Source organism: Chiloscyllium plagiosum, unplaced genomic scaffold, assembly GCF_037043375.1.
Source record: "Chiloscyllium plagiosum isolate Xiang-an unplaced genomic scaffold, Cpla_swu_hap1 HiC_scaffold_5, whole genome shotgun sequence".
Lineage (NCBI taxonomy): Eukaryota > Metazoa > Chordata > Chondrichthyes > Orectolobiformes > Hemiscylliidae > Chiloscyllium > Chiloscyllium plagiosum.
In genome coordinates this window covers 36,909,108-36,924,797 of record NW_028270143.1, presented here as the reverse complement: position 1 = coordinate 36,924,797, position 15,690 = coordinate 36,909,108, and the positions used below count along the sequence as shown (strand labels likewise).

General features: G+C 40.7%; 1 protein-coding gene across 1 annotated transcript; it reads right to left on the bottom strand.

Annotated features, from left to right (window-relative positions):
* Positions 1-11,042: 11,042 nt before the first annotated feature.
* On the bottom strand, positions 11,043-14,476 carry sostdc1a (sclerostin domain containing 1a). The gene is made up of 2 exons (XM_043689824.2): positions 14,215-14,476; positions 11,043-12,721 (listed from the first exon to the last, which is right to left on the bottom strand). Exons 1-2 carry the CDS (start codon positions 14,432-14,434, stop codon positions 12,273-12,275), a joined length of 669 nt encoding a protein of 222 aa, XP_043545759.1. The 5' UTR covers positions 14,435-14,476; the 3' UTR covers positions 11,043-12,272.
* Between the last annotated feature and the right edge of the window lie 1,214 nt (positions 14,477-15,690).

Genomic DNA, 15,690 nt, shown 5'->3' with positions numbered 1-15,690 from the left:
AGCGGCGGTGAAGGAGGCCCAGGACCTTCATGTCCTCGGCAGAGTGGGAGGGGGAGTTGAAATGTTGGGCCACGGGCAGTTTGGTTGATTGGTGCGGGTGTCTCGGAGATGTTCCCTAAAGTGCTCCCCAATGTAGAGGAGACCGCATCGGGAGCAACGGATACAATAAATGATATTAGTGGATGTGCAGGTAAAACTTTGATGGATGTGGAAGGCTCCTTTAGGGCCTTGGATAGAGGTGAGGGAGGAGGGGGGGGCACAGGTTTTACAGTTCCTGCGGTGGCAGGGGAAAGTGCCAGGATGGGAGGGTGGGTAATAGGGGCGCGTGGACCTGACCAGGTAGTCACGGAGGGAACGGTCTTTGTGGAAGGCGGAAAGGGGTGGGGAGGGAAATATATCCCTGGTGGTGGGGTCTTTTTGGAGGTGGCGGAAATGTTGGCGGATGATTTGGTTTATGCGAAGGTTTGTAGGGTGGAAGGTGAGCACCAGGGGCGTTCTGTCCTTGTTACGGTTGGAGGGGTTGGGTCTGAGGGCGGAGGTGCGGGATGTGGACGAGATGCTTTGGAGGGCATCTTTAACCACGTGGGAAGGGAAATTTGGTCTCTAAAGAAGGAGGCCATCTGGTGTGTTCTATGGTGGAACTGGTCCTCCTGGGAGCAGATACGGCGGAGGCGGAGGAATTGGGAATACGCGATGGCATTTTTGCATGAGATAGGGTGGGAAGAGGTGTAATCCAGGTAGCTGTGGGAGTCGGTGGGTTTGTAAAAAATGTCAGTGTCAAGTCGGTCGTCATTAATGGAGATGGAGAGGTCCAGGAAGGGGAGGGAGGTGTCAGAGATGGTCCAGGTAAATTTAAGGTCAGGGTGGAATGTGTTGGTGAAGTTGATGAATTGCTCAACCTCCTCGCGGGAGCATGAGATGGCGCTAATGCAGTCATCAATGTAGCGGAGGAAGAGGTGGGGAGTGGTGCCGGTGTAATTACGGAAGATCAACTGTTCTACGTAGCCAACAAAGGGACAGGCATAGCTGAGGCCCATATGTGTGCCCATGGCTACCCCTTTGGTCTGGAGGAAGTGGGAGGATTCAAAGGAGAAATTGTTAAGGGTGAGGACCAGTTCGGCCAAACGAATGAGAGTGTCGGTGGAAGGGTACTGTTGGGGACGTCTGGAGAGGACAAAACGGAGGGCTTGGAGGCCCTGGTCATGGCGGATGGAGGTGTAGAGGGATTGGATATCCATGGTGAAGATGAGGCATTGGGGGCCGGGGAAACGGAAGTCTTGGAGGAGGTGGAGGGCGTGGGTGGTGTCTCGAATGTATGTGGGGTGTTCCTGGACTAGGGGGGATAGGTCAGTGTCGAGGTAGGTAGAGATGAGTTCAGTGGGACAGGAGCATGCTGAGACAATGGGTCGGCCAGGGTGGTCAGGCTTGTGGATCTTGGGAAGGAGGTAGAACCGGGCAGTGCGGGGTTCCCGGAATATGAGGTTGGAAGCTGTGGGTGGGAGATCTCCTGAGGTGATGAGGTTCTGTATGGTCTGGGAGATGATGGTTTGGTGATGAGGGGTGGGGTCATGGTCGAGGGGGCAGTAGGAAGAGGTGTCCTCGAGTTGGCGTTTGGCTTCAGCGGTGTAGAGGTCAGTGCGCCAGACTACCACTGCTGAATCATCTTTGAAAAGGCAAGTGCTGTCAGTTTGGAGCTGCCTTTCCTGTGTGTGAAGACTTGCCCTAGGGATTGCTTGATGAAGCAAGACACCCAGCAATGTATGAAGAAAGTCAAAGATCTTCTGCAGTCTGCCTGGGTAAATTGCCATCATTTTGTCTCTGCTCCTTTGCACTTAAAGAGCCACCACTTACCCTAACTCTGCCATTGCAGACACCCCGTCATCAAGGCTCATGGACTGCAACAGTCATTATGCATGTGTGTGAGAGATTGTATAGTGTAGTGGGGTTACCTGTAGTGTGACATGAACCCAAGGTTCCAGTTGAGACCATCCTCATGGGTACTGCGCTTGGCTATCAGCCTCTGCTTGGCCACTCTGCGTATTTGCACACCCCGAAGTCCGCCTTGGAGGATGGTCACCCGAAGATCCGAGGCTGAATGTCCCTGACCACTGAAGTGTTCCCCGACTGGGAGGGAACACCCCTGTCTGGCGATTGTTGCACAGTGCCCATTCATACTTTGCTTAGTGTCTGCCTGGTCTTGCCAATGTACTATGCATCCTTGCCTCCAGCTTATGAGATAAACAACATTGGTTGAGTCACATGAGTACCTACCACATATACACACACTCTCTTACACACTCACACACTCATGCAGACCCTCTGTCATACACACACTCTCTGTCATGCATGCACACATACACCCCCGCACTCACACCCATGCACACACCCTCTGACAGGCTCATATTCCTTCACAATCGCACATACTTTACCAAGCATCCACACATGCAAACACACACTGTCTCACGTGCACTCACACTCACATGCACACACTCACACTCTCTCTCATGCACGCACATACACATATAAGTTTATGGGGTGAATTTGTATTTGCAAAATTATATTTGCAGATACATTCTATTTTGCTCAAAAAGCGCACAGTCTGCAGGCAGCCAATGCAAGCAGCCAATCCATGTAATATTTTATAAGTTCCACTTTGGAAATAGAACCAGTTTGACTCAAGATTGGGATGCCCTTCCTGATGAAGGGCTTTTGCCCGAAATGTCGATTTTCCTGTTCCTCCGATGCTTCCTGACCTGCTGTGCTTTTCCAGCACCATACTCTCAACTCTAATCTCCAGCATCTGCAGTACTCAGTTTCGCCCCAAGACTAGGATACGAACAGACTCTAACCTTACATCTTTAATGCATTGTCTGAGCTGAGAAGTCATAATTTTTTTTAATAAAACCTTAAGTTATCTTGAGAATGTGACTTAAGAGAAGTTCTGGGATTTACATATTAATGAACCAAAACCTGCAACCCATTCGAAAAAACTTAACAGCAATCTAGGTTTATTCAATATATCATTTCAGTTGCATGACACTGTAATCGTCTGCTATAAATTCTGTGTCTTATGTTTGTGCTCTACAGCTACCTGATGAAGGAGCAGTGCTCCGAAAGCGAAAACCCGGTGATGTGTGATTTTTAACTTTGACCACCCCAGTCCAACAGTTGCTCCTCCATATCATAGCTTGGAGGAGATCTTGCAAGTGGTGGTGTTCGCATGTATCTGTTGTCCCTGTCCTTCTAGATGGAAGAATTCATGGGTTTGGAAAGTGCTGTCTTAATATCTTTCAAACATTCAATTATCACTGTCCAGCTACAGTGTCCAATTTGGAGTGATGCATATTATTTGAGCTCCCCTTTTCCACTACAATTTACAGTACACTGTACATATTGTTGTCCTCTCCTTGGTTTGTTTTACATAAAAGTTCAGTTGAGATGCATCTTATAATCATTCAATCATAGACAATTTTATTTCTTGTAGACTCATTTATGCAAGATAATGGGATCATGGCTGGAGTGGCTTCTTAAATGTGTTTTCAGTTTGCACAACACTCTACCAGGTGAAAAAAGCTCAGAAAATAATCTAGAAAAGCTCATATCCATTTTATCTCCCAACATTATAACAATTACAACCAGAATCCCCAAACAGATTACACCTTAATTAAAGGCATCAATACACAACAATTTAATAGGCAAAAGTGATGACTGCAGATGCTGGAAATCAGTGTCTAGATTAGAGTGGTGCTGGAAAAGCACAGCAGGTCAGGCAGCATCCGAGTAGCAAGAAAATACCTTCATCAGGAAACGTTGATTTTCCTGCTCCTCAGATACTGCCTGACCTGCTGTGCTTTTCCAGCACCATTCTAATCTAGACAACAACTTCACAGTTCATTTTGTTTCTGTTTGGCACTTAACACACTTTACTATACAATGAACAATGAAAGAAAATGCCTTTGTCTTTCAAAAAAAATGCTCATTTAGGACATTAGGACATGAAGTGTGGAGAAGTTTTTTCATCCTAATGTCCTATGTACAAATTGAACAATACTTCCTATCTATACATACTAGTTGCCAACTGATTTTTATGATTTTATCCAATATGTGGATAATTACATCACTTTGATGCATAATTATGAATCATTCCTCATTCATATGCATGGTTTCACGTAATCATTCTTTCGACATTACCAACAAGATGTTGAATTGAATTAAGAATGATAATTGAATAAAAGCAGGGAATGACAATTTGAATAGAATGTACTGTGCAACAAAGGTAACATAACTCAATTTTCTTTTATGTTCAATTAGATCGGTACAGCCAATTTCATGCTGATTATGCTGTTGTTTGAACAATTATAAGAAAATCTTTCTCTTCCTTTTTAAGGTGCTGCACAATATGGTTTGAAGGTATTATCTAGTAAAACATTGTTGTTCTTTTGTATTCATGCCAATTCTAATTGTGAAACTGGAACGATTACAGAATCTGCCAAGGCAATGTGTGAGGTTTGAGTTTATGAAGACTTAAATCAAGTATAATTTTCTCAAACTACCTCAGATCAAAACAACTATTTCAGAATGTCGTGTTTTATGTTTGAGTTATGTAACGGAATTATTGCAGGCAAATGGACGTAGGCTTTGATGAGAGCTGGGATATTCAATCTATTAAAAGTGACTGGGCTAGAATATCAACACTGTCCTACCCATTTCTGGGTTTCACCTGAATGTGTGAAAGCAAGTGGGAAACCGATTGGAGCTATTGGTAAGTAATATTCATTATCATGGAGATCATTAACTTCTGATTTCGCCAAGTAAAACCAAGCATAGACTACATAGTTGCAGCAGGATTTACATTAACAGGAATAGCAGGAGCAAATTTAATAGCAGTGCAAGCAGCTTTCCCATAAGCCACAAAGCTACTTTACTGGTCAGACAGGATAGACACAGAGGTCTATCTTGATGGAAACCCCAACACAAGGTCCATGGGCAGGAAATTAGCTCACTCAAAACGTGTGACATAAAAGCTGAGCCTCAGGTTTTTGTGATAGGACATTGCTGATATCTACAGTGTCTAAGAAGACCTTCTTCCCACTTGTCTTGGTGGCCATCAAGGTACCTGTCAGTGGAGGCCCATGCAACCCCTTCTCATTCACTCCCTGCTACCACCACGCTGTTTCCTGTGTCTCTGTCTCTTATCAAGATTATGTGCTCTCTTCCTCTGCAATGAAAGAAATTAGAGAATTATGAATGGTTAATTTGGGGTTGTATGGTGAGGAGGAAAGGACACAATTTGTAAATGACGGTTAAGGTGCATGTGTCTGAAGGGACACTAGGATGAGCTTGAGTGTTATCTCTCCAGACGGGAAGATGTGGAGGTTCCTGTGGAGTTGTTATTTCTAAAGACTGCTATACAGAAGTGTTCTGGGACAGTCACTCAGCTCGACCAACTGCCTGCACCTGGACATGTTATGTCACTTACTTCCTTATCTATAGAAGTCTTGATCTCCTTGTATTGTCTCCAGGTAGAAGAGACTATACTCCTGCTGCTGCAGACCCCTTTGGCCTCTCCCATGCATGCATGCCTGGTTTCAGAGACTGTCGCTAACCATTCTTAGGAAAATGCACCTTGTTGCAGTCCCTCAGATCCTCAACAGAATTTCCAGGGAAGGTTCAGAGAGCCAGGGAGGACCCTTCTCAGCTCACTTCTCCATTCTTAAAGCTGTCAGAACCTGAGGATTCCAGAATCATTTGAGCTTTTTGAACCCTTCTCAGGGTCACTTAACTAGAAACTATTCCTTCAAAAGGATCAACATATCATCTGGCCTGTTGTTCTAGTTTGGACAGGGAATCTTGAAGCAGGGTGCTAATACATGGCGCAGTTAAAGAGGTTTGGCAAAATCTTTTCCAGCATCAATAGCTTTCCTAAACTCTTCAGGGGGTATGGTTGAATTGACCTTCCAGGAAGAGGAAACGAAAGTCATGACTATTTAAAAATCATGGTGTAAACAATTACCAGCCCAATTTTCATGGGACGTCCTTTGATTGACCTGGATATAGATTTGCTCGATGTTTGGTTTTTTGGGAGCAGGAACAAAGGTAGGTGTAGTTAAGTGCAGACATAACATGATTTAAACACACATGGCAGCGCATTACCATTGTTGCTATTTCACTGTTTTACTTTCAGCATTGTGGTGAATAGTGAGGAGGAAAGTCTTAAACTACAGGACAATGTAAATAAGCTACTCAGATGAGCTAAACTGTGGTAAATGGAATTTAATCCTAAAAAGTGTGAGGTCATGCATTTTGAGAGGATTAGTAGGGACAGGATGTACATGTATTTGGAAAGGCAAGGACTTATTAGGGATAGTCAACAGACTTTGTGTGTGGGAAATCATGTCTCACTAACTTTATTGAGTTTTTTGAAGAAGTAACAAAGAGGATTGATGAGGGCAGAGTAGTAGATGTGATCTATATGGACTTCAGTAAGGTGTTCAACAAGGTTCCCCATGGGAGACTGGTTAGCAAGGTTAGATCTCATGGAATACAGGGAGAACTAGCCATTTGGATACAGAACTGGCTCAAAGGTAGAAGACAGAGGGTGGCGGTGCAGGGTTGTTTTTCAGACTGGAGGCCTGTGATCAGTGGTGTGCCACAAGGATCAGTGCTGAGTCCACTACTTTTTGTGATTTACATAAATGATTTGTATGTGAGCATAAGAGGTATAGTTAGTAAGTTTGCAGATGACACCAACATTGGAGGTGTATTGGACAGCGAAGAAAGTTACCGCTTATTACAAGAGGATCTTGATCAGATGGGTCAATGGGCTGGGGAGTGGCAGATGGAGTTTAATTTAGATAAATATGAGGTGCTGCATTTTAGGAAAGTAAACCTTAGCTGGACTTATACACTTAATGGTAAGGTTTTCAAGAGTGCTGCTGAAAAGAGACTTTGGAGTGCAGGTTCATAGCTCCTTGAAAGCGGAGTCACAGGTAGATAGGATAGTGAAGAAAGCGTTTGGTATGCTTTCTTTTATTGGTCAGAGTATTGAGTACAGGAGTTGGGAGGTCATGTTGTGGCTGTACAGGACATTGGTTAGGCCACTTTTGGAATATTGTGTGCAATTCTGGACTCCTTCCTTTCAGAAGGATATTGTGAAACTTGAAAGGATTCAGAAAAGATTTACAAGGATGTTGCCAGGGTTAGAGGAGTTGAGCTATAGGGAGAGGTTGAATAGGCTAGGGCTGTTTCCCTGGAGCGTCGGAGACTAAGGGGTTGCCTTATAGAGGTTTATAAAATCATGGGGGCATGGATAGGTGCGGGGGGCCCAGAACTAGAGGGCATATGTTTAGGTGAGTGGAAAGATATAGAAGAGACCTAAGGGGCAACTTTTTCACGCAGAGTGTGTTACATAAATTGAATGAGCTGCCAGAGGAAGTGCTGGAGGCTAGCACGATTGCAACATTTAAAAGGCATCCGGATGGGTATATGAATAGGAAGGGTTTGGAGGGATATAGGTTGGGTGCTGGGACTAGATTGAGTTGGGATATCTGGTCAGCATGGACGAATTGGACCAAAGGGTCTGTTTCTGTGCTGTACATCTCTATGACTCTGTGACTCTAAAGCAAGGGAATAATGCTGCTTGGTATAACCCTGAAAACACAGAGAATCAGAATGACTTTGATGTCCATGTCTATAGATCCTTGAAAGCACCAGGACAGGTAGACATGTGGTTAAAAAGATATGTGGGATATTTGCCTTTATTAGTCAAGGCATTGAATATAAGTGTAAGGTGGTTATAATGAAGCAATATGCAACATTAGTTAGGCCACAGCTGGAGTACTGTGTGCAGTTCTGATTGCCATACCATTGGAAGGATATAATTGCATGAGAGTGATGCAAAAGTGATGCACCAGGATGTTGCCTGGGCTGGAGTAATTCAGAAATGAAGAGAGATTAGGCAGGCTCTGTTTTTTTTCCTTAGAGTGTAGAAGGGCAATGTTGGGGCGGGGGATCCGATTAAGATGGGCAAATTTCTGATGGTGGAAGTAGATACATAGAAAGTTTCATGTTAGTACAGGGGTCAGTAACCAAAGGGCACAGTTTTAAAATCTGGAGCAAATAGTTTAGAGGGGATTTGACAATAATATTTTTCACACGAATGATTCCAAATATTTGGATCTCACTGCCTAATAGGTTGGTAGAGACAGGAAACCTCAAGGCATTTAAGAACTATCTTGATTAACATGTGAAACGCCAAAGCATACAAAACTGGAAAATGGAATTAGAATTGATGAATGTTTGATAACTAGTGTGAAAATGATGGGCTGAAAAGCCTCTTTCCCTTTAAAAACTCTATGACTATGATTCAGGAGAGCCACAGATCTGAAACCAGGGGTAAGGCAATCCCTATATTTGCTGGGTTTTTTCTTTTAAAATCATAGAATCCCTTTAGTGTGAGATGCAGACAATAAGGCTGTGAGCAGAGAGGGGGGATATCCGTTTCCTGGAGGGAAACAATGCAGGCATCGATAACTAACTAGTCAATAAATATGTGCTGCACAAAAAAACTGGATCTCAAAAAACTAGCCTTGGTTTTAAGTAGATTTAATGACCTAATTCACTCTGGCTGCTTGAATGCAAGCTGTAACTTTCAGGACAAGCTCTGTGTGTTCACCCCCCTCGGCAGACACACTAGTTCAGACACCTCTGGACATACGCTGTTCCTGAATTTGGGAGGAGTGTGTGCCCAGGGCCCTTTTAGAATGGCTCAGAGATACAGCTCTGCTGAAGACCTGCCAGAATTGAAACATGCAACTTTTATTGAATAGGAGAAGCTAGGATTGTTCACCAAGGATAGAAATCCCTGAACATTCTCGCATTCTTTCTTTGCAGGAGAAAGAAGCTCAAACTATCCATAACAGGCCTCATGCAGGAGAAGGCATTCCCTACTTTCCTATTGTCGTCACCATGAAGGCGGACGACACTGGGATCACTGACCATCAGGAGGGTGTGCAAAGTGAAATGGTCAGCTATGGTGGAGATGGGGATTACACCACATGCTACATCCTGTAAAGGGTCATCTGACAGTGTACCAATAACCATACATAATGAAGACTCATAATGAGGTTTCTCCTTTCATATTAAATGTTAAAGCAAAGTACTACAGATACTGGAGAACTGACATAAAATCAAAAATTACTGGGTACACTCAACCATTGCGTCAATATCTGTGGAGGGAGAAAATATGTTAATGTTTCAAGTCTTCTTCTTTCTGATCTCAAAGGCTGGTTCTCCTGATTTCCTCTGTGTCTCTGAAATGTTCAGAATTCAAGACAATGATGACCAATCCCCTCTTTATCATTGGTGCAAGCACAGTGACCTCAGAGCTCAGAAGAAGCACTGTCACATCTTACAAACTCTTAGAAGGTCACCATTCCTCTCTTTCATCAACCTGCTCCCCTTCTTTCTCCTATGAGTTTTTGTCTTCCAGGCCAGAGCCTCGCATTCTTCAAGATTCACTCCTGATATGGATAGGGCAACAGAACATCCAATGAGTGAGACATTTACATGAGTGTACTGCAAGTCACCACATGACTGGTACAGGTTCAGGAATCACCTTTTCAGACATCTGATGGCCTTGTCAATAGCTGAGTGCTGGTTGTATCACCTTTGTATTTCTGCCTCCGGCTTTCACAGAGGACTAATAACCAACTGTCCAAGAGATTTCTAGTATCCCTGGAATCCATCAGGAGATTCAGAGGGATAGAGTGGAGAGCTGCAGCAGCCAGGACAGTTGGAGGATGAAGGATTCTGGAAATTGATTAATCACAAAGTGGAAGCTCTTGCTGTGGTTGCAGATCAAACTGTTGAAGGACTGGAAGCCTTTCCTGTTGGTGAATCTCACTCATTCATTCAATGCTTTTGATGCCTTCATGGCTACGATCAATAATGCTCTGAATCTGGGGAGAATGGAGACAAAACCCTGTGCCCTGTGTGTCTGTAAAGTTGTGTATGCCTGGAATTGAATGGACTGTCCAATTCTTGTCAATAAGGTAGCAATGATCAGCAATTGCTATGCAGCCATTTGTAAGATGTCACTAAGGTCCACACCGGATCTTTGAAGCAGGTCAGAAGCAAAGGAGTTCAATAGTGCAGTGACTTTGATGGATGTTGTCAGGGAATGATGAAAAGTACCGCAATGTCTAAGTTAATTGTGATAAAGGCACAGATCTCTGTGACCATCTGCCTGTTTATTTCTCATCTTCCAGTCATCTCAAGGTAGCTGCCACTTTACCAATACACCTTATGCTGGATTTGTTCTACACCTCATTCATCTCCTCTGTCCTCCTGATGCCCCAGGTTCTGCCCTTCCTGTGAAGATGCTGCTCCTCATCACCACTGAATTTAATAGCTGAGAATCAGGCTTCTTTGTGCTTGGCCAGCATCCCCAGTTGCATTTGTCAGCCTTGTCCCCTCAATAAATGCTGACTGTTCTCACCACAACCTGTATTGAACAGAGGGAATCTGTTTCCAATGAGGCTGAGTTCCCTATGGAACTCATCAATGAGATTGAGCTTTTTTTTCATGGGATCCAGCTAAATCTCTCAAGCAACCATGACTTTCTCCTCACTACATATCCTTTATAATTCACCTGGTCTTCCCCCGAAAGCACATGCATCATGTCTACATAGTCATAGTCGTAACATGCACCTTTGCAAGCTGTCAACAAAACCTTTAATTCTCGTAATTGGCCTTTTTGGTCAGGTCAGATTCTGGGCTCGACCTCCACTAGTCCTAGTGAAGATCACCTATACTGGGAATGGCATTAGGATACTGGAAAGAGAGCCTCAGCTGGTATTTTTATTCCCCTCCTGCCTCTATTCTTACCGCAGCATGATCTGAAAGTTCAGCCCCAGGAGCTGAAAATTTCACCCATCTTGTTGTGAATTGCCAATAGCTCATATAAACCAGATGGAATTGAGATGATCCCTGGTACATATAATTGCAACAAATTAATGGATACATGAAATAGACAGAGAAGCTGTGACTTCACTGATTTATTTTCTATAATTTTACTCTTGTGAAAATGTACATTACTCTGTGGAAGACATTAAAAGACAAAAAAACCAGACTAGTGGATGTCTACAGAAGATAATCTTTTGCATTCCATTTATTATTTAAGTAAAGCTAAGTTTAGAGTTTCTCATACTCTTCAAACTCTGCAGCAAAAAAAAAGCACAAAATAAAGCTGGAAAATTTGAAGAGCCAAAATGCTATTAGCTGTACAAAATGTACATTGTTATTTGCATTTTTGTTCTGGTCTCCTAATGCAAAACCTGAAAATACTTGCAGACACATAATAAAACCAGAAATAAAAACTTATGCTGAGTAATTTTCTAAAGCCAAATGAAACTGTTTATTAAATATCTACATTGAAAAAAATAAATAGACAACAAATGTTCTTTCAAAGGCTGAAATAAAGATCTTGTCATCAGATTTAATAAGTGTCATGTTTCATAGATCCCATCCATTAAATGAACCTTTGGATATTTTTTCATTAAGAGGTGAGGGCTTGATAGTTTTGATACTAATGAACTTTATTTCAACAGAGCGAACAGAAATGAGTACAACTTTCTATTGAGAAGGTGTGGCTTGAATAAGTTGAACCAATATCACTGATCAGATGTATTTACTTCACACTATCTATTGCATTAAAGATAAATGTACATTTAGAAATGCACAAAATGTTTGAGATCAACATATTTAATTTCTTATATGGTATCCCATGCAGATTAGATCTTTATCCAAAAATATCTATATACATAAATTGTCACCAATTTATCTGATGAAAATGCAATTCAACAGAATTATTGGAAACAAAATAATTCTTAGTTTGATTTATTCAACCAGTGGGAAACTGTAATAATTTTAATCATTGTTGAATAACTTAATTGTTCTACAGCCATTTATTGTACTTTTGTTCTATTACGCATTTGAAAGTGGTGTCAATGTCTTTTCTTTGAAGTTATATTTAAGCAAAAGGTGCACGGTAAGGAATGCTATTGAAAACATTAATGTAGCCAGGTTCCTGAGTATATATGTTTTAATCCAGGAGTCCTGATCAATTATACGCATCTGATGGACCATAATTTTACTTCTTCTTTAATTAATGATACCTAACACATATGGAGTAAGCTTATTTCAATAAATGCAGAACACGAACAAAGGAAGCCCACTTTTGCGCAGTACAGTTCGTATGGCAACAAGGAAAATCACTGTTTCTCTTCCACTTCATGCCAATTTGCTTTATGCTTAGTCTCCTCTTGCTGAATCTTCCGGGATCTTTTTTTGCCTCGGAATCTTCTCTTGTTTGTGGGCAGTGCCTCCTCAATATTGGTATTGCTTGATTCATTGTGCCGTCGTGTGTATCTCTTGCACTTGCATGAAATAACTACTGTGATTTTGTAGGTTCGTGTCCCACCATTCTGGCACTGAAGCTGAATCCTCTCAGTACGAGTCTTGTCTGTCACACAGCGCCACTCTTGTGCATTCCTCCTGCTCCAGTATTTTCGACCATAACCTCCAATCCAGTTGGGAAGAACAGGCACAGGTAAGCACTCCCCAGCACACACTAACTCCTTCACTGGATTAATACTAGTACACAAGCCATCAGAAATGTACTTGGTTGATCTAAGCTCACGACAGCCAACTTGAGATCGATCTACATTTCAAAGAGAACACATTGTAGTTTACATTGAAATCACTTTTATTATAAACCTCAAAACAAAATTCAATTCTAAGAGTTTCTATAAACATTAACTACAAAAAAATCAGTGTTGCTTGCAAATATTCATAATTTTTTCTTGAACTGTACTTTTTTCTGGCAAATGTTGCTCGTTAAAACTCAAGACATCTTTCCTCAGTATCAAACCTATTCTAAACTTATAGCTTTCTCACAGCTACAGCAAAAGTGCTTAAAAATCTGTTCTACTATAAATGGGAGCCCTTTTAAAAGTACAAAGACATATTTTTCATTAAATGCTTCTACTATCCTAGACCGGCTTGTAACCAAATAGCCGTGAAACCTTTAATTGATTTTCAGAATATGGAGTGAACAGTGATCGGTTGGACTTGCCAATTATTTTGTCTGTTATTTTCTGAGCTCTTTTCACTTTGAAACCTTAAGATACAAAAGAAAATACTTGAACAATAAGTATATTTTATTTATTTTACTGATTCTGATTTTCATTCATCCAATGTGTGTTGCATGAGTCTTGGCAATTGTCTTTAAGTACAGACGTAAAATGTGGCATGCCTTAATAAAGATACATATCATTGGAAAATTAAGCAAGTAAATTTAGAAGGCTATGTTGATAAATTGAGCAATTGATCTTTTACATTTGGTTTATACTGATACATTAATAAGAATTTGTACATTTTTCACTATACCCCTGAATACCTATACTTGAGTACATGTGACAATAAAAGCTAATTCCTAATATTCACTTTGGAAGGAATTCACTGAAATTCTGCTGACTTCTGCGTCAGAAATCCCATATATTTGCTGTCGGTTCCTTTGAAGGTAATGCAAAGATAGATTGATTTAAAGTTTAGCTGACATGATAGCACATGTAATCCTAGTAACTGTAACTGAAAACTAGCTGAACGTTCAAATGCTACTTGAAACCGTCTTGCATCGATCAGAATGCATGTCTACTTCTCAGAAACCTGCCCAAAAGCAGGTTCAGTTTGATTGAACTCAAGATAAAAATAATTATTGTGATTAATAATTTTAGAATCACAGAAGGAATTGAAATTATTATCTCGTGGAATTATCTGTACATTATATACTACCATAGCTGTGATTACATTTTCATGCACTGCCTTGGTGCATCTATGCTTAGTTCTCATTCAATAATTTTTAAAAATCCTTTCTTTTCAATTTTACTTTACTGAATCATGAGCTTTTGTTATATTACATAACCTGAACATATGAAGTTGTTTACTTATACTATATCCTTATATCAATAAATTACATTATATAAGCATTCAACTTTGTACTTTTAAGTGATAACATAAGCTGTTAATTTATGGAAAAATCAAGTTCTGTAACTTAATGCATCTAACAATATCATTCTATTACTTAGACAAAGCTAAAACAGAAAAAAAACCTTTGAAACCAATAGAGTATTCCTGAAAACATATAAAACATACCATTACGACTCAAATCTGATGGGTTAGGTTGTCGTCCTCCATTCCTTGCCTGATTTAATGTTAAATTGCTTGGACTATCATGTTGTAGTACCTTTCGATTGTAGAATATTTCTGTAGCATCATTTTTAGTTTGTTCAATACCCTTGTCAAAAGCAAAGCAGCATTTGAAAAAGATGCATGCTATCACAAAGAATGTGCAATCAAACGACTGTGAGATCATGGCTCCAGAGCTCTCAGGATGAAGACCAGGTTGCAATACTGCAGCTTTTAACAAGCATTTTCTGTGCTTCCCCTTTTATAAAGCTGCCTGGCATTCATTCAAGTGGAAACAGTGTAGCTTCAGAATGGAAACATACACACATATCTTGCTAACCAATAGCAGACCAGATCACACACGTAGAAGTGTGGTATATGCAAATTGTATCAGTTTCAAATTTCACACTTCTCATGTTTCACTTTGTGAAATATTTCCTTTGTAACGCCCCTTAAAGAGACAAATCCCTTATGTCATATGACATATGGTGAATTTCCAAAGTAAGGCATTAAACGTACATGTTTTCTAAGTCATCCTCTACTGTGCTTTGCTATTTTAATCAGCAATCATTCTTTCGATTATAATCCACTTATTTTTAATTACAACTGTGATAATAACTACCACTTCAAAATAAGGTTAAATTTGTCATTGAAGTAATTTTTACATCACACTCTTTGAACATTTTTAATTTTACACAATGAAGTTGCACTTTAACAACAAGCAGCCTGTCACATGTTTAAATAGTCTAGTATCAGGAGCTTCACAATACTGCCAAGTATTTTTTCACTCAATCCAATGAAAACAGTTAAAACACATTTGAAATTATAACAAAGGTTTTTCTTGCATAATTTTCACATGTGTGCCAACACTAAGCTCTACCTCACTTATACTCTCTCAACATCTCCATTGTTGTTCAATTATTAGGTTGATTATCATTATTTAGTAGCAGATGGACAAATTTCCTCCTCTTAAAAACAGTGAAGGCCATAGGGCCATTGCAGTCCTTTCTCCAAACTCTGTTGTCCTGAATGCCATCCCTCCCACTGACAACTGTTTGACACTAAACCAGTCTGTCTGCAACCTTGGTATCACTTTGATTTCAATACCTCATATATATCACAGCACCAAATCTATCTATTTTCACATCTATAGCATCTCCCATCTGAGCCCATTTATTAATGAAATCTTGACTGATGCCTTCATTATCTCTAGACTCATCAATTCCAATACATTCATGATTGGCTTGAAATATTTTAACCTCTGTAAACTTGCTGTCTTCCAAAATTCTGCCATCTATATCTTAATTTGCAGTAAATACTGATCCCTTTCACTCTTATGTAAGCTGATCCATGCAAACTCTTAGGCAAACAATATCTTCTTTTATAACTCTAATCCTTGTTTTTAAATATTTTCATCACTTTCACTCTCCAACATATCTGAGC

Coding starts and splice junctions, on each gene's coding strand:
- sostdc1a (XM_043689824.2), bottom strand. CDS start 14,434: ATGATCTCACAGTCGTTTGATTGCACATTCTTTGTGATAGCATGCATC. Junction 12,722..14,214: donor ATCAGATTTGAGTCGTAATG/GTATGTTTTATA, acceptor TTTGAAATGTAG/ATCGATCTCAAGTTGGCTGT.